This window comes from Globicephala melas, chromosome 3 (genome assembly GCF_963455315.2).
Source record: "Globicephala melas chromosome 3, mGloMel1.2, whole genome shotgun sequence".
NCBI classification, from domain to species: domain Eukaryota; kingdom Metazoa; phylum Chordata; class Mammalia; order Artiodactyla; family Delphinidae; genus Globicephala; species Globicephala melas.
This window is the reverse complement of record NC_083316.1, coordinates 43,063,476-43,082,264: the sequence shown is the minus strand read 5'-3', so window position 1 is coordinate 43,082,264 and position 18,789 is coordinate 43,063,476. Positions and strand designations below refer to the sequence as shown.

At 43.1% G+C, this 18,789-nt stretch overlaps 1 protein-coding gene across 2 annotated transcripts in view; it reads left to right on the top strand.

Annotated features, from left to right (window-relative positions):
* Positions 1-18,789, top strand: part of ANKRD55 (ankyrin repeat domain 55) — a 127,089-nt gene that overhangs the window by 83,854 nt on the left and 24,446 nt on the right. For both annotated transcript variants that reach the window (XM_060295425.1, XM_060295424.1), the window contains exon 7: positions 10,580-10,708. In XM_060295425.1, the coding sequence (XP_060151408.1) occupies positions 10,580-10,708 (129 nt within the window). The remainder of the gene's footprint in view (positions 1-10,579; positions 10,709-18,789) is intronic.

Sequence of the window (18,789 nt, the reverse complement as noted above, 5' to 3'; positions counted from 1 at the left end):
GTGTTAAAGTCCCCTACTATGAATGTGGTACTGTTGATTTCCCCTTTTATGGCTGTTAGTATTTGCCTTATGTATTGAGGTGCTCCTATGTTGGGTGCATAAATATTTACAATTGTTATATCTTCTTCTTGGATCGATCCCTTGATCATTATGTAGTGTCCTTCTTTGTCTCTTCTAATAGTCTTTATTTTAACGTCTCTTTTGTCTGATATGAGAATTGCTACTCCAGCTTTCTTTTGATTTCCATTTTCATGGAATATCTTTTTCCATCCCCTTACTTTCAGTCTGTATGTGTCTCTAGGTCTGAAGTGGGTCTCTTGTAGACAGCATATATATGGATCTTGTTTTTGCATCCATTCAGCCAGTCTGTGTCTTTTGGTGGGAGCATTTAATCCATTTACATTTAAGGTAATTATCGATATGTATGTTCCTATTCCCATTTTCTTAATTGTTTTGGGTTTGTTATTGTAGGTCTTTTCCTTCTCTTGTGTTTCTTGCCTAGAGAAGTTCCTTTAGCATTTGTTGTAAAGCTGGTTTGGTGGTGCTGAACTCTCTCAGCTTTTGCTTGTCTGTAAAGGTTTTAATTTCTCCCTCAAATCTGAATGAGATCCTTGCAGGGTAGAGTAATCTTGGCTGTAGGTTTTTCTCCTTCATCACTTTAAATATGTCCTGCCACTCCCTTCTGGCTTGCAGAGTTTCTGCTGAAAGATCAGCTGTTAACCTTATGGGGATTCCCTTCTGTGTTATTTGTTGTTTTTCCCTTGCTGCTTTTAATATGTTTTCTTTGTATTTAATTTTTGACAGTTTGATTAATATGTGTCTTGGCGTGTTTCTTCATGGATTTATCCTGTATGGGACTCTCTGTGCTTCCTGGACCTGATTAACTATTTCCTTTCCCATATTAGGGAAGTTTTCAACTATAATCTCTTTAAATATTTTCTCAGTCCATTTCTTTTTCTTTTCTTCTTCTGGAACCCCTATAATTCGAATGTTGGTGTGTTTAATGTTGTCCCAGAGGTCTCTGAGACTGTCCTCAATTCTTTTCATTCTTTTTTCTTTATTCTGCTCTGCAGTAATTATTTCCACTATTTTATCTTCCAGATCACTTATCCGTTCTTCTGCCTCAGTTATTCTGCTATTGATCCCATCTAGAGTATTTTTCATTTCATTTATTGTGTTGTTCATCGTTGCTTGTTTCATCTTTAGTTCTTCTAGGTCCTTGTTAAATGTTTCTTGCATTTTGTCTATTCTATTTCCAAGATTTTGGATCATCTTTACTATCATTATTCTGAATTCTTTTTCAGGTAGACTGCCTATTTCCTCTTCATTTGTTAGGTCTGGTGGGTTTTTATCCTGCTCCTTCATCTGCTGTGTGTTTTTCTGTCTTCTCATTTTGCTTATCTTACTGTGTTTGGGGTCTCCTTTTTGCAGGCTGCAGGTTTGTAGTTCCCATTGTTTTTGGTGTCTTTCCCCAGTGGCTAAGGTTGGTTCAGTGGGTTGTGTAGGCTTCCTGGTGGAGGGGACTAGTGCCTGTGTTCTGGTGGATGAGGCTGGAACTTTTCTCTCTGGTGGGCAGGTTCACGTCTGGTGGTGTGTTTTGGGGTGTCTGTGGACTTATTATGATTTTAGGCAGCCTCTCTGCTAATGGGTGGTGTTGTGTTCCTGTCTTGCTAGTTGTTTGGCATAGGGTGTCCAGCACTGTAGCTTGCTGGTCGTTGAGTGAACCTGGGTGCTGGTGTTGAGATGGAGATCTCTGGGAGATTTTCACCATTTGATATTACGTGGAGCTGGGAGGTCTCTTGTGGACCAGTGTCCTGAAGTTGGCTCTCCCACCTCAGAGGCACAGCACTGACTCCTGGCTGCAGCACCAAGAGCCTTTCATCCACACGGCTCAGAATAAAAGGGAGAAAAAGTAGAAAGAAAGAAAGAAAGAAAGAGGATAAAATAAAATAAAATAGAGTAAGATAAAATAAACAGTTATTAAAATAAAAAATAATTATTACGAAACAAAAATTTTTAAGTAAAAAAACAAAAAACGGACGGATAGAACCCTAGGACAAATGGTGAAAGCAAAGCTATACAGACAAAATCTCATACAGAAGCATACACATACACAGTCACAAAAAGAGAAAAAGGGGAAAAAATAATATATATTTGCTCCCAAAGTCCACCTCCTCAATTTGGGATGATTCATTGCCTATTCAGTTATTCCACAGATGCAGGGTACATCAAGTTGATTGTGGAGATTTAATTCGCTGCTCCTGAGGCTGCTGGGAGAGATTTCCCTTTCTCTTCTTTGTTCGCACAGCTCCCGGGGCTCAGCTTTGGATTTGGCCCTGCCTCTGCGTGTAGGTCACCGGGGGGCGTCTGTTCTCCGCTCAGACAGGACGGGGTTAAAGGAGCAGCTGACTCGGGGGCTCTGGCTCACTCAGGCCGGGGGAGGGAGGGGTGCAGATGCGAGGCGAGCCTGAGGCGGCAGAGGCTGGTGTGATGTTGCACCAGCCTGAGGGGCGCCGTGCGTTCTCCCGGGGAAGTTGTTCCTGCATCCTGGGACCCTGGCAGTGGTGGGCTGCACAGGCTCCCTGGAAGGGAGGTGTGGATAGTGACTTGTGCTCGCACACAGGCTTCTTGGTGGCGGCAGCAGCAGCCTTAGCGTCTCATGCCCGTCTCTGGGCTCCGCGCTGGTAGCCGCGGCTCGCGCCCGTCTCTGGAGCTCCTTTAAGCAGCGCTCTTAATCCCCTCTCCTCGCGCACCAGGAAACAAAGAGGGAAGAAAATGTCTTTTGCCAGTTTGGCAGGTCCAGACTTTTCCCCAGACTCCCTCCCAGCCAGCCGTGGTGCACTAAACCCTGCAGGCTGTGTTCACGCCGCCAACCCCAGTCCTCTCCCTGTGCTCCAACCGAAGCCTGAGCCTCAGCTCCCAGCCCTCGCCTGCCCCGGCGGGTGAGCAGACAAGCCTCTCGGCTGTTGAGTGCCGGTCGGCACCGATCCTCTGTGCGGGAATCTCCCTGCTTTGCCCTCCGCACCCCTATTGCTGTGCTCTCTTCCGCGGCTCCGAAGCTTCCCCCCTCCGCCACCCACATCCTCCGCCCGCGAAGGGGCTTCCTAGTGTGTGGAAACCTTTCCTCCTTCACAGCTCCCTCCCTCTGGTGCAGGTCCCATCCCTATTCTTTTGTCTCTGTTTATTCTTTTTTCTTTTGCCCTACCCAGGTACGTGGAGAGTTTCTTGCCTTTTGGGAGGTCTGAGGTCTTCTGCCAGCGTTCAGTAGGTGTTCTGTAGGAGTTGTTCCACGTGTAGATGTATTTCTGGTGTATCTGTGGGAAGGAAGGTGATTTCCGCATCTTACTCTTCCGCCATCTTCCCCCTCTCTCCCACGTATCTATTTTATATATAGTAGTTTGTATCTGTTAATCCTGTACCCCTGATTTGTCCCTCTCCCCCCACCCACTGGTAACCAAAGATTTGTTTTCTATATCTGTGAATCTGTTTCTGTTTTGTATATATATTCTTTTCCATTATTTTTTAGATTCCACATATAAGTGATATCACATAGTATTTGTCTTTCTTTGTCTGACTTATTTCACTAAGTATAATATTCTGTAGGTTCATCCACATTGGTGCAAATGGCAATATTTCATTCTTTTTATGGCTGAGTAATATTCCATTGTGTGTGTGTGTGTATATATATATATATATATTATATACACACACACACACACACACACACACACACCACATCATCTTAATCCCGTCATCTATTGATGGGAACTTGGGTAGCTTCCATGTCTTGGCCGTTGTAAATAGTGCTGCTATGAACATTGGGGTGCATGTGTCATTTCAAATAAGTGTTTTCATTTTTTATGGATATATACCCAGGAATGGAACTGCTGGATCATATGGTAGTTCTATTTTTAGTTTTTTAAGGGACCTCCGTACTGTTTTCCACAGTAGCTGCACCAGTTTACATTCCCACCAACATTGCATGATGGGTCCCTATTTTTATTTTTAATATGCATGCCTGGTTGTTCTTCAAAACGACTGCATCAATTTATAGCTCCACCCATAGTGTAAAAAGGTGTTTATCACTGTTTTCCTATTGTTGTATTTCCTTGTTATTGTTTTAATTTGCATTTCCCTTATAGCCAGTGAGATCGAGCATAATTTCATAGGTGCAGTGGTCATTTTTAGATCTCCTGTGACTTGCCTGTTTAGGTCCTTTGTCCATTCATCTGTTGTGTTACTTGTAATTTTCTTACAGATTCATAGGAGTTTATTTTATATTCTGAGCATTAATCCTTTGCTGTTGGATTGCAAATAGTTTTTCATAGTCTGTTCCTTATTTTAGAACTGTTTATGATGTCTTTTCATGTACAGAGAATTTAAAATATGATAGAATCAAAATGATCATTCTTGTCCATTGTTGCTTTTGCATTTGGTATCTTTTTAAAGAAGGCCTTCCCTACCCCTAGGGACATAACTACACTATGCTAAGTTTTCTTTTACTTTGTTACAAGATTTTTTTTTAATATATGGTTCCATTTCTGAACTCTTTGTTCTCATTCCAGTGATGTTTGTTTTTCCTGTTTCATTAACCACACTGCTTAGTTATAAAGTGACTTATTTAGAAGCTATTCACACTGTAAAGTTTAACACTGTGGGAAAGGCAAGATGGGTCAGATGGGTCAGATTGTCCTTTGTGCCTTTGTTCTTCTGGTCCTCAGGGGAATCGCTGACAGAGAGGCTTGTCTGTTGCAGCTACAGAGCGTTAAGTTGCTAAATTCCTCAACCTAACCTCTCCTGCTTTCATTTTAGCTTTGACAGGAAGAGCACCCCATCAAGAGTGGCTATGAAATGTTGGCATCTGGGTTAGAACTTTGAATGCATTTATCCAGAAAAGCCCTGTTATGCATGGTATTTAGGATAGATTGTTGATCCTATATTAAATGTGCATTCTGATATAAGTAGATTTTTGTGAGTGGCTTGACAGTCCAAACTTCCATTACAACAGCACTCTCAGAAAATAAATCCAAGTTGCAAAAACAGATGTGAATCTTTGGATATAGTTCTTAGCACTAAAATCCACTTACAACATTCCTAAGATACAAGCATAAGCAGAGACTGTGCACTATAAAGGCAAAATCAGTAGAAATAGTCCCGGACCCTAGAAATCTTTTTATTTTACAGTTGGCAAAAGGTAAAATAATAAAGCAAAAAAATTTTAATGAACCAGAATTTTTATCCTAAAAATGAACACCTTAACAAATGGAGTAGAGTCACTACTACTTAGGAGCCCTCACTTTCCTCTCTCCCCCAACCCTCCTTTCCCCATAATTTTCTAGGGGCAGTATTTTTTATCTTTGTGTCCCTAGAATCTAGTTCACTAACTTGCACATAGTAGAGTCCCCCCAAAAATACATGTTTAGATAAATAATTACATTATTAAATTCAAGAAAAAGTCATATAATTTTATTTTGTTGGCCTTTTCTCTCTTTGTTTTGTTGACCCAACTCAGTGACCCATTTTATTAACCAGGCTTGACTCCAGGTGACTTTTAATTATTTCCAAAATCTCCTCTCAAAAAATTAAGATTTTATATTTTTCTAGATCTTCAAAAATGTACTGTAGATTCTAGGGCAGGGGTCCTTGTCCATTTTCATGACATGGACACATCTGGTATGTTGGGGAAGCCTATGGATCCCTTCTCAGAAAAATGTTTGAAATTACATAAAATAAAATATATAGAATTTAAAAAAATTATACTGAATAACAGATATCAAACTATTTTAAAGAACAAATTTGCAATATTAATATGCAAGGCTTTTTTGCTAATGCACTACTAATCTTTGTGATCTGTAATTGTAAGTTTTTTCCCAAATAAATTTGAAGAAAATGGCTTTCATTACAGCACTGCTAACCACCTAGGTTTTTTTAGAATCTTTTAAAGTACATCATTTATTCCAATCTTTTGTACACAGAAGACCCTCTATAACTTTTGTGAGAGGTAATCACAACATTAATAATGTGTGGATATTAAAATGTCAAACAGAGCCAAACTGGACTTCTGTGAAATTCTAGATCTTTCAGATGATCTAGAATTGTTTTGCTGATCTTTCAAACACCTGCTAAAATTCTGCCCCCAGTGCACCAAGGCGAGGGGTGAACCAAGCACCCAGCCACATCACATATTCTCTCTCTGTGTCTTTTGGCGTCTGCAAGAGCTGGTCTAAAAGTGCAGTTCTGAAACATGAAAACTGCTAAGCACTTCATCAGATTTCTGCTTCATAAAACATAAAAGTTACAGTGGTTTTGGAAAAAAAGAAAAAAGGTCTGAGAAGCTAATAGGACTTGAAAGCCCTTAACTGAAATGTTGGTAGCACAGGCTCAAGGCACAGAATTACTCATCTGTACAAGAGTGTGTTCCAAAACAGCCCCGCTATGCACCCAGCAGTCACCACACACAGTCCTGTCAGCTATCTCGAGATGGAGCCTAAGTCAACCAAAACTTAACATTTCCCTCCAGAACATTCTAGAGAGCTGTGTTCTTAAATGAATGTAAGTTACTCTTCACTGTTTGAGCCAATACTCCTTCTTTTTCAAGAAAGTGGAATTCTACTGTTACAAGAGTCATCTGGGTGTTTGTTGTAATATATCTTCAGGTAGCTCCTAGATTTTCAGCCCTTAGATTCTTTGAAGGCCCAGTTGAGTCCTCAGTGACTCAATGAGGAGCCTCACAGTTTGGACGCAGGTGGCTGGCTTGCATTCGACAGACTCTAGTATCTTACACTCCCCGTTAATTCAAGGAATCCTGGATAACCTGCAATTCACTAATTAATTCTTCCTATGAACACTTCTTGAACGCCTAATGTGTACTTGGGCATATCACAGTGAATGAGCCACAGCCTCTGCCTTTAAGTGCATCACAGCTAATCTTAGTCCCTATCACAGCTCAGTGCAAATGCCAATTGCCAAGCCTGAAGTCTGACCCTTAAATGGCCACCAGAGTCCTAACATAACACAACTAAGATGTGTTAGCTGTGTTAATAGGAGCTGAAGGAAGGAGGAGGCAGTTGTAGGAAAAAGTTCCTAAACAAAGTGTGTTGTGCAATACAAAGGGCTGTACTTGAGCTGATTCTAAAAGTTTTGGTTTTCATATTACTAAGAGGATGTATTTGTGTTTCTCATTAGCCCAATTGAAAAAAATAGCAACAGGAAGTTTCCCTTGACTTGAGTGAATGTTTGAAACCTGTTTATATTGTAATATAAATATACAAATTTATATTCTATAACATTATTATTTAGAGAAGTAATGGAGTGTTTCACGTCTTGATTTGGGGCCACTCAGAGGATCAACAGTTATTATAACACTGATCCCAAATTCTAGGGTAGGGGAGGAGTGGGGGGAGAATATGTATATTTCAATACCTTACAAAAATAAATATTTGCCAGCTGCACTTTTAGAAGAAAACTAGAGGTGATGCCAAACGAAACAAATAATAGTAAAGGGTGGCAACCCTTATGCTACTGAGAATCACCATTCTAGACAGTGAGAAGACCCTGAATCTAGCTAAAATCACAAAGAAAAAAATTGTCCAGCAGCTGAGCTCATTTCCAAAATTGAAAGTCTACTAGCTTGATGTGTGGAACGAGCATTTTCCTCCAGAGTTGGAGAGACCTGGATTTGAATCCCACCTTTGCCTTGTACCCAGTCAGTGGCCTTAGGGAAATTATTGGGCTGGCCAAAAAGTTCATTTGGGTTTGTCCATAGCCCAAACGAACTTTTTGGCCAACCCACTATTTAACCTGTGTTTCAGTTTCCTCACCTGTAAAATGGGTCTAAAAATACCTATCTCTTAGGATTGTTGTAAAGATTCAGTGAAGTGAATAAAGTTCTTGGCACCAAGTAGGTATATGAAAAATGGTAGTGCCCCTCCCCACCATTTACCATAGCATGCAGGAGGTGGGGAGGGTTGTTTTGTTTTGTTTGTTTTGTTTTTTCTAGCAGTGGGTTGGGGAGGGGTGGTTGTTGTTTTAAGAGAATAACTCTTAAAGCCTAGAAGCTATATTTAGGAGACAAGGATTAACAGTGCATAATGACAGTTTAATTCACAATTTCACACTGAATTCTCATATTGCTAAATCTATATCTCTGCATTTAGTGATTGCCATCTACCTCATTTGGAGCGCTCATCAAGAATTCTAACAGGTTTCAATTGAACAGTTGGTAACAATGATCGTATCAGACAAGTTCATTTTCTATAAAGAAGTCATGTTCTGTCTTTCTTCTGTGAATGATTTTAGAAAGCAAAGCCAAATTTTACAAAAGCAAAAAATTCAATCAAGAACAGTAAGAAGTCACTCAGTCATTTAATAAGCCTTTGCTTAGCATCCACAATGTGCCTGGCACTGTTCTAGGCTCTAGGGATTCAGACAGGCAGACAAGGGCCCTGCCTTCTTGGAGCTTAACACCCCAGTGACTTCAAAATTGTCTCCAATGTCTTTAACCCTGGATACAGGTGGCACTTCATAAGGAAGCCAATGATTCTGAAGCACATGGGACTCAGCACTGGGAATAATCCTTGCACAGTAAAAAGAATCTCATTCCTTGGAGTCCAGATGTCTAATTCCAGTGGGTCAAATTAAAAAATGAAGAGGACCCATTGAAATGCTTTGAGCTATTCTGAACCCAAAGTAACATTCAACTGTTGGAATAAGAACAAGACATTCCACTGTTTTTAGACCAGCATTCTTTTCCATATGAAACCAATTTCTTGAAATATCCTTAAAAGTATCTGGAGGCTCAGTGTTATGTGACACTTGAAACTTGAAAGCAGACCATAATGTAATGGTTTAGAATATGGAACTGGTCAAGGGGGGTTAACATTCTAATCTCACAGCCCCACAAACATCACACCCTAGATTCAGCTCGATCATAGACTTGTAAACTTCCCTAGGGCTTAGCTTCCTCTTCCACAAAATGGGAAGGACAGTGGCACCTGTCAGAGTTGGCCAACTGCTATAGCAAACAATTCAAAATCTCAGTGGCCTGACATAATAAAAGCTTAATATTCCTGCTTGCTTCATAGCCCAGTGCTGGTTGATGAGGTGACCCTGTCCTACCTCATCAGTCAGGGTCCTGAGTTGATTAATCACATGATTCCAGCACATTCTTGAGCCTTGTCCTCCTCCACATTCCGTTGTCAGGTGAGGAGAAGAAAATATGTCAAAGACAACATAGGTTTTGTTTTCTAGACAGACCTTGGAGGGGTAGGGGCTTCCATCCTTCCATCCTTTCTGTCCACACTGCAATGTTCAGGACTCAGTCTCGTGGCTACATGTATCTGCTGGGAGGCTGGGGAGTGTAGACTGACTATGCGCCCTGGAGGGAGAGGAAGTAGAGTTTGGTGAGCACATAGTGGACTTCACCACAATGCTAAATCCAAAAAGCTGTTTGGAGGATTAAGTGAGATGATATACATAAGAACTCATAAAGATCTCTAGATCAATACATATTAATTCTGGAATAATATTAGTTCTGCACTCCTAGCTAGGCTGAGGCCCATCTTCTCCACTCAGCTCATCTTGGATGAGCAGAGGAGGGCAAGGCGGTGACATTATCTTTATGTTACCTGCAGAGACAGCTCCAAAAAGAGAAAGCTACCTACGTCCTCTGCTCCCTTTACCAGGCATCTTAATCTAGAACCATTTTAGATACATTTCATATTATTGAGAGCCATCGTCAAGGAGAAGAGGCCATCTTTTCATAGTACACTCCCAAATAATACTGGTTCTTTTTGGCAAATGTTTCCCAGAAAAGCTTATCTTATTATTAAATGATGCCTATAGTGTGTGACCTTAAGCTCTGAAAGAAGGTGGGATTCACCAGATTGACTCATCCAGATCTGTTCTCCAAGCTGCCACAGAGTGATTTCTTCTAAACAGTGTAAATCAGATCATGTCAACATCTGCTTAAAATCCCCCACTGTCTTTCTATTGAGTTTAGAATAAAATCCAAAGGCCTTATGCAGGGTATTCCCCATCCCACGCTCCCAGGATCAGCCCTGCCTCTCTCTAACCTCATCTCACATCTTTCTACTCCTCTCCCTATTCATTCATTCTTTCATTCATTCATTCAACAGCTGTTTATTTAGCCTTGGTTCAGTCCCTGGGGATACCGTAGTAAAATAGACAGGCTTACGGGCCCAGCCACTCCGCGGCATGTGGGATCTTCCCGGACTGGGGCACGAACTCTCAACCACTTTATAGCATTCAACAATCTGGAAAATCCTTTTGATTGTTTGCATGCATTTATTTATTATCTATCTTCCTCTACCACAGTGTAATTCCCATGAGGACAGGATCTTATTTCTCTTATTCACTGTAGTGTCCTTAACATCCGTTTGCCTGGCACCAAGTAGAAGCCAAATACGTATCTGTTGAATGAATGCCTCAAGGAACGAATGAACTGACAGGCGGCAACCAGCACATTTGGTGACGCCCTCAGGCCTGAGGAGAAAGTGTGCTCCGTTTTCCTTCCTGATATCCTGTGCTCATCTGTGTCCCTCTGATTGTGGTTTTGTAGGGGATGACACCACTCCACTGGGCAACTTTCCACAACCGGCCTCAACACACCCAAATGCTGCTGAAGAAGGGGGCAGACCCCACCCTTGTGGATAAAGACTTTAAAACAGCTCTCCACTGGGCTGTGCAGGTGAGGAGTTAGCCAGTGGGCTTGTCTCAAGTATAAATGGTGTAAAGCAATGTTAACAATTCTGAGTATGTCAGACCTGAAAGATGGAATTTTCAAAGGTACAGTCCCAGCATTGATATGGACTTTATAGTACAACAGAGCAAGTAAGATACATGCTGCCCTCTTCCCTTCATTCATATCCAGAGCAGCAACAGCAAACCTGTCACTTTGGAGGATTTGGGTGCATCAGTTGCTGAGAAGAAATCCTGCCAAGGTAAAGAGGGGGAGGAGTTACAGAATATCACCCACCTCGGCTGTCACACACACACACACACACACACACACACACACACACACACACAAACACACACACACACACCCCTCTCTCACTCTCTCTTTCTCCATCTCAATGATTGCTGCTGGCTCACAGTGTACCAGGATAACCCTTCAAAGAATTATTAGGAAAGTCCCTTCAAAGTCTTTGGACCATAACTGTCTTCTTCCTTCCAAATCCTCTGAAGCAGAGTAATTCCAGGTGACCCTGAACAGTGGTACCCTGACCAGTGAAAATTGTGGCTCATAATCCTACCTCACTATCCCAAAAGGGAGTCTGTATCAGTACACATGGCCAGAGAAATCAGAAATCTACAGTCCAAGGCGGGGAAAACTGGGACTTCCCGGTGGTCCAGTGGTTAAGACTCCACCTTCCAATGCAGGGGGTACAGGTTTGATCCCTGGTCTGGGGTTCCACATGCTGTGCGGTGCAGTGCAGCCAAAAATTTTAAAAAAACACAAAACCCAAAGAGGGGAAAACTGAGACTAAGGTGAAAGAATGACCATAGCTAACATTTATTGAAGTGTCTTCTAAGGAAATCATTCAAAGGGAATGATTAACTAAGAGTTATCTGTTCTGTCCTTGAGAGGAGAGCAATACTATGCATCCTTTCAACAAACTTGCTAGCCCATTCTGTCTCTTCATGCCTAACCTAGACATCCCCACTGTTTATTTCTATCAGCCCAATAAGGGCACCCTTGCGGAACTGCCGCCAGGATCCCTGTGATTCTGCACGCCCTGATGGTGGTTTCACTCAAGTGTTTTCACATGCCACACACAGCAGAGAAGGGCACCTGGCACTTTCAGGGTTGGCATGTGTGCCTGAGATAAGGGCAAAACAGAAGTGATTTGGAAACTACTCTGTTTTTGTTCCTACAAATTTGGCTTCAGTTACCCTGTAGCAGGGCCAGCCCTGCAAAGCTGTGAAGTGAACAAAGCATGTTTTTGTCATCCTCACCTGCCCTTAGCACCCTCCTCCATACTTTCAGTATCTAATCAGCTGCCCTCGTGCCAGTCCCTGCCCAGAGCCCAGTCCTCTGGCTGGTCAGGGGTCACCATTGGAGCAGTGGCCCCAGGGCAGCCTGGCTGGGCAGCCAAGATGTATCCCACATGTGTTGACTCTCAGCTAAGGTGAGAGTGGTATCAGAATCAAGCATTTTCTGTATATTCACTCCCATCGCCCCTGTTCTCTGATTTCACAGATCTGGGATGGGGCTCATGCATGTGCATTTTAAAAATCTCCCCAGGTAATTCTGACTGATATGCCTCCTCTGCTCCACCTTCCTCTACCACAGCCCAGTTTAGAGCTGCTGCTTGGGAGATGGCTTTGCAATCGAATCATCAGCAGTGCTTGTAAAACAACAGGTTCCCAGACCCCACTCCAGACCCCTTCTGGGTTGGGCTCTCCTGGGTGGGAACCCTTGTTTTGATCCTCCAAGAGGCAATTTGGCAAAATCCAAAGAAAAATGTGCCCAACTCAGAAGATCTGAGTTTGCATTAACAGACCTGGCTTTGTTCTGCAAAGAGTCACCTAAACCTGCTTGGCTTAACTGTAGGTGTACCTTTGGGGCATGAATGAGACCATGCGCATGACAGTGATGTGTAATATTCTTTGTAACTAGAAGAGATTATCATTTTTATGATGGCTCCCAATTTCCTCCATGAAAGCTTAGTTATCATACCCACATCTACATACTGCATTCTTTCTCTTTACTAAATGTTATAGCTTTTAACCTGCTACATTGATTTCAGTCCTGTCTGCACATTAGAATCATCTGAAGAGCTTTTAGGCAATACTGATACCCAAGCCCCACACCCTTAGTTTTTCAGTCAGTTTGTCTGGGGTGGAGCCTGGGTGTCAGTAATTTTTAAAGTTTTCCCTTCCTCCAGGAGATTGTAATGTCCACCTGGGGTTGAAAACCACTGTGATAAATGAATTCGTATTAATGGGTTCTAAAACCTTAGCTACTTCTACCTAAGATATTTACATTTTGACCATGATTTTATATAATAAGCTTAATGCCTCACACATTTATGGACTCAATAACTTAATAAATATTTCATGAGAAAAAAAAATTTCATGAGCACCTATTCTGCATCTGGCATTGTGGGGGGCAAGATTTAGAAGACAGGTTCCTTCTAGGACCCCTACAATTTTATGTAATATTGCATGTGCTTATGTGTGAGGATGTTAGCATACAATTTTCTGAGGAAGGTGTTCACAGTTTCTTCAACTCTTCAATGAGGATCTGTAACTACCCCCCACCCTCGCCAGAAGGTTAAGAATCACACTCTGGAGGAACTGTACACCGTCTCCCTCCCTGCGGTTAGCAGTAAAATTCAGAAGTGGTGTGTTCTGCCCTTAACTATGCGAAGAAGACTGAGGGTAATTCCAAATGTCAGCTGCAACCGGGATTATACTTGCCACCATTAGCCTTCTTCTTCATTTATAACTCAGGGCCAGCACTGTGTTCCTCATAAAGTTTTTCCACATAAATGAGTCTATTTCCCATTGTCATTAATTCCTTTCACTGAACTTCCTGCTTTTCTCTTCAACTATATGAGACTATATTTAAAGTTATAGCACTTTGAACTAATAAAGCTTCTGTATTTGACCCAGGCAACCAAAGCAGTAAAGATTTGAAACATTGGGCCCAAAAAGTAAACTAAGTTTCACTTCTGCCCCCATTTCTTGGGTCCCTTGGTAGCTGGTGGTGCCCTCCTGTGGGCCCATTGCCCTTGTTCACCTCCCCCATCTGCCCAGGAGACCAGATTGCATGGCTCTCTCTGGGCTAACGCTGAGCAGAACTCTGTCCCTATCTGCATCCAGTCTCCCTTGATGGAATCTCAGCCTTTCGGGGCATGTTCTTGCCTATCTGTGATGACACTAGCTTATCAGGACTCGACACAGGTATCTCTCGGACTCATCTTCCTCTCACTCCTCAACACTGCAAAAATTTAGTCATTAATCTTTTTCTCATTCTCCTTTCCTCAGAAAGCCCATCGGTTCCTAAGGCTTCGACTATCATTCTACTCAGAATTTCCTCAGATCAAAATCCAGCTCTGACCTCTCTCTTGGACGTTAAACTCACATTTCCAGCTCTACCAGGCATCTTCCCATAATTTCCCATGGACACGTCAAACTCAGCACGTTCAAACTGAATCCACGATCTCTCCTTCCTGTCACATTCCCATCCACCCTGGTAGCCCAAGCCAAAGGCCATCATGTGGCCCATGGACACTGCTTCCTTATCATCCTTCATATGTAATTGGTTATCAAGACCTCTGGATTCCACCTCCTCAGGCCTCACATCTCTGTGTACTCCTTTCTATCCCCACTGTATAGATCAGGGCCCCAGCAGGAAACAACCCACTCAGATGGGATTATTTGAGCATAGATTCATAAAGAGGCCTATTTACACACAACAGCAGGTTGCCATTAGGGCATCTGGGAGGGCATGGGAGGGAATGGTTACTAAGACACAGCAAAGGCTGTAGCTGTAGGAAAGGGCCTAGGACTGAAACTGTAGACTTTGATGGAACGGTCAAACTGTGGCCTAGCAGGGAGGGAACCGGAGGATAAATGCCCCAATCGCCCTTTCCTCCTACATCCATCTCCCGTCAGTACCACTCACTGGCCAATCCCAACCAGAAGCCAAAGGGCAAAGGGCCCATTTGATGCAGTTCATACATGCTAAAGGATGAAAAGCAGGATGAAAAAAGATGGAGAGTTAACCGGGAAGAACAAATGGAGACAATTTAGTACACCTACCATCAGTGCCTTAGATCAAGCTTCCCCTGTCTCCCACCTGAACAGTTTCAGTATCTGTATTCCTACTTTCAGCCCTTTCCTCCTCCAATCTATTCTCACATTGCACCAAGTGCTCTTTCTACAAATCACAAAGGAATGTACTAACGTAACTGTTACTACAACAAAACAATTATGGTCACTGCTGGTTCTTGGCTCAAAAACCTTCACCAAGTGCCATTTTCTGGTAAAGAACAAACTCCTTGACTTGCACTTACTGCCATGAACAAGCTCTCTGCAACCCACCCCACTCCCTGCCCTTTCCTCTTCAAGCCATATAGGCTCTACTCCAACCATACTAGAATATTAGTAATCTCCTCAGTACATCGTAAAGATTCATCCTGTCTTCCCCTTGGTCATGCGCTTCCCTTTTGGTGAAATACTTCTTTCTTCTTGCACTCCCTGCATCATCCCTTCTAACTGCAGAATTTATACTTGTTCTTCCTTATTTCTCAAGGCCCAACTAAGTTCACCCTCTTTGTTGAGCTCCCTTTCAGAATTTTTCCCTCCGTCTAGCACTTCCTTACTTCTATTACTGGTGTTAACAATCAGTGGGGTGCCTATGTCTCCTCTTCTAGACTATGTGCTTAAGGGCAGTGTGCCTTACTCATCCAGATGTCTTTCAAGATCCAGAACAGATCTTTGTGAACACCAAAAAGGTGTTCACTGAATTCAGTTCAATAAGCTTATCCATCCCAAGCCAGTGGGAATAGTGGCTTATTGGATTCTTTTTGTGAAATACCATTTTCAGCTTAATCAAAACTTCTAGGAATGCAATACCTTAGTTTTTTTTTTGTTTTTTTTTTGTTTTTTTTTTTGGCTGCATTGGGTCTTTGTTGCTGCGTGTGGGCTTTCTCTAGTTGTGGCAAGTGGGGGATACTCTTCGTTGCGGTGCACAGGCTTCTCGTTGTGGTGACTTCTCTTGCTGCAGAGCACGGGATCTAGGCACATGGGCTTCAGTAGTTGTGGTGCACAGTCTCGGGAGTTGTGGCTCGTGGGCTCTAGAGCACAGGCTCAGTAGTTGTGGCGCATGGGCTTAGTTGTTCTGCCGCGTGTGGAATCTTCCCAGACCAGGGATCGAACCTGTGTCCCCTGCATTGGCAGCTGCCTTAACCAGTGCACCATCAGGGAAGTCCACGTGCCTTAGTCCATGTGGCTTAGTATCAAGGAGTTTTTTCTAATGATAGGAATTCTAGGATAGATATGATGGCAGGTCAGTGAGAAGGGCAAGTGTCTACTGCCCCTCAAATCTCACCTCTAGCTCCTTCCTGCTAAACCTAGAAAATGTGTTTATCTGGAATCTTCCTCAGCAGTACTCTTCTTTCAGTGCATTTTTCAAGGGAGGTTAGAAAGAAAAGAACTGCAGTAATATAAAACTATTTCATGTTTGTTCATTCAGTATGTGGTTATGTGGTTAAGGAAATTATACACATACACATACCCTTGGAGCTCTTGAATATAACCATCAACCCCAGTGCCTGAGACTGATTTGGTCCAGCATGGAATCCTCCTCCTTCCTGTGGTGGCCAAGATCTGTGGTCAACTGTTTGAACTGTATCAAAATCCTGTAAGTATACTTTAAATATATTCAGAGTGCCAAAGGATAATTACAAATGTCATAGACCAGTGGATCCGGTTCATAGATGGAAGAGCCTTAGAACTGGAAAGGACCACACAAGTCATTTAGTCCAACCCCTCAGTTCACAGGTGGTGAAACTAGTGCACAGGGAGGTTATCATTACCCAAACACACCCCACGCCCACAGAAAGCCCAGAGTAAACAAAGAGAAAGTCAAATTTATGAAATCAACCCCATTACCCTGGGAGCAAAGACTGAGCTGTCTTGAAGGGTAGCCTAAGTTAAAGTGGCCTGCATGTGTCAGCTCCCCAGTGCTTGGTTGCAGAGAAGAAGGGGATGAGGTAGACAGAGAAGAGACAGGAACTCACCTAGGAGTAGACATAAGTGAGGAAAGAAGCGAAAAGAGAGTGAAAGGCGGGAGATAGTGAGAAAAAGAAAGGGAAGCTAAGAAAAGGATGAGTAAAATTCTATTTCGTTTGGCTTTGCCCATAGTTGGTAAGGCTTGTTTTTATTTATTTATTTATGCATTGTTCAGCAAATATTTATTATGAGTTACTCTTTGCTAGACTCCATTTCAGCAGAAAGATTCCCAGTCATAGGTGTGGCAAGGGCAATGCAGAGATGTCCTAGAGACTGTCACCTTGCCAGACAGCTAGAAGCAGAAGCTAGACGCTGTCTACACACTAACACAGCAGGGAAGGAGGTTTCATGGGGGGCTTTTCCATATTAATCATTAGAGCACCTGTGAAATGAAGTAGTTCAGCAGCTGAGGGTCACCATGCCTCACTGCCCCACCCCCCCCATTTCTAACTTCCACTAGCTCTCCAGGAGAGTCAGCCCCAGGCTTTGGGATACAGCAGCCTCTGGAGTCAGGCCAAGCAGAAAGCCTGGGTCCAAAGGGGCTAACCATGAAGATGGTCCTGACTCCAAGCCAGGATATTGGGCCCCTTCGTCCTCTAGTTAGCCCCAAACCCTCAACTCTCAAGTGTTCACGCTATACAAACTAGTAAAACTTCCCCTCCAGCTCCATTCCAGTCTAACACATCTGGCTCCAGCTGAACTTACGGGCCAGTGTTCTCATAGCACAAAACCACCCAGCCCTTTAAAAGGGCCATGTGACCTAAAACCCTTACGTCTGCTTTGTACAGTCACTGTCATGTGACAAACAGACCCCTACCTCCAAGAGAAGGATGGAGATTGGAGTTCCCTCCCTGAAGAACCCACCATAGAATTAATGCCGCCAACACGTTAACAAATAAACAACTAGTCCTGAATCTTGCGTTAAGACTCCTTGGGAGATCACCTAGAATAAAAAGAGTCTACAATCGGGACTTCCCTGGTGGCGCAGTGGTTAAGAATCCGCCTACCAATGCAGGGGACACAGGTTCGAGCCCTGGTCCGGGAAGATCCCACCTGCCTCAGAGCAACTAAGCCCGTGCGCCACAACTACTGCGCCTGAGCTCTACAGCCTGCAAGCCACAACTACTGAGCCCGCGTGCCACAAGTACTGAAGCCCGCACGCCTAGAGCCCATGCTCCACCGCAGTGAGAAGCCCGCTCACCGCAACAAAGAGTAGACCCCGCTCGCTGCAACTAGAGAAAGCCCGTGCACAGCAACGAAGACCCAACGCAGCCAAAAATAAATAAATAAATGAATAAGAGTCTGTGATCAAGATACTGGAATCTTGTTTTTTCTCAGTCTCCTGTAGCAAAATTCCTGTACGTTAATTCAACTTCCTTCTTGACAAGGCTTCTTGTGAATTCCCCTCCCTCATGAGGTATAAGAGAAAATGACTAGGACTCGGTAGTTCCCAGCAGTTTTCAGAGTACATGAAGGCACTTTATGGATTACCCATGGACAAAAAGAACAAAAATGCAGCAAAAATAAGTAAATCCACAATCTCATTTGGCCACCCAATGTAGATTTCTAGAGCTCCATAATATCTATACAATATGCTTCCCCTGTTGAATGATATTCCCACCAAACAGAAACCCACTCTCCATTCTTCCTAAGGGCCCTTCTGGGCAGCATCCCATTTCTTCTCTCCTGGTGCTTCCTGGTGTCTGTGACCAAGGCTTCCCAGGCCTGGAGACTCCCTTTGACTGACACTCAGCCCATTTTGCCAAGAAGGGAATGCTGTTACCAGGAGACCACTGAGCCAGGGACTCAGCTCACAAACTAATACTCTCCAGGGCTCTCTCAAATTCTTGTGAGGGCGCACCGTGGCAACCCTCCTAGGAAAGGTTTTGAAAGCACCTAATGTTGGAAGAAGGTCTCAGTTGGCAAGGCGCACTTCATTGCTACTGATGTTGCTGATCCCAACAGCAGTTTTCGCTTAAATTCCTCCCATATGAACATGCAGGATCAAATAAATAGACCGTA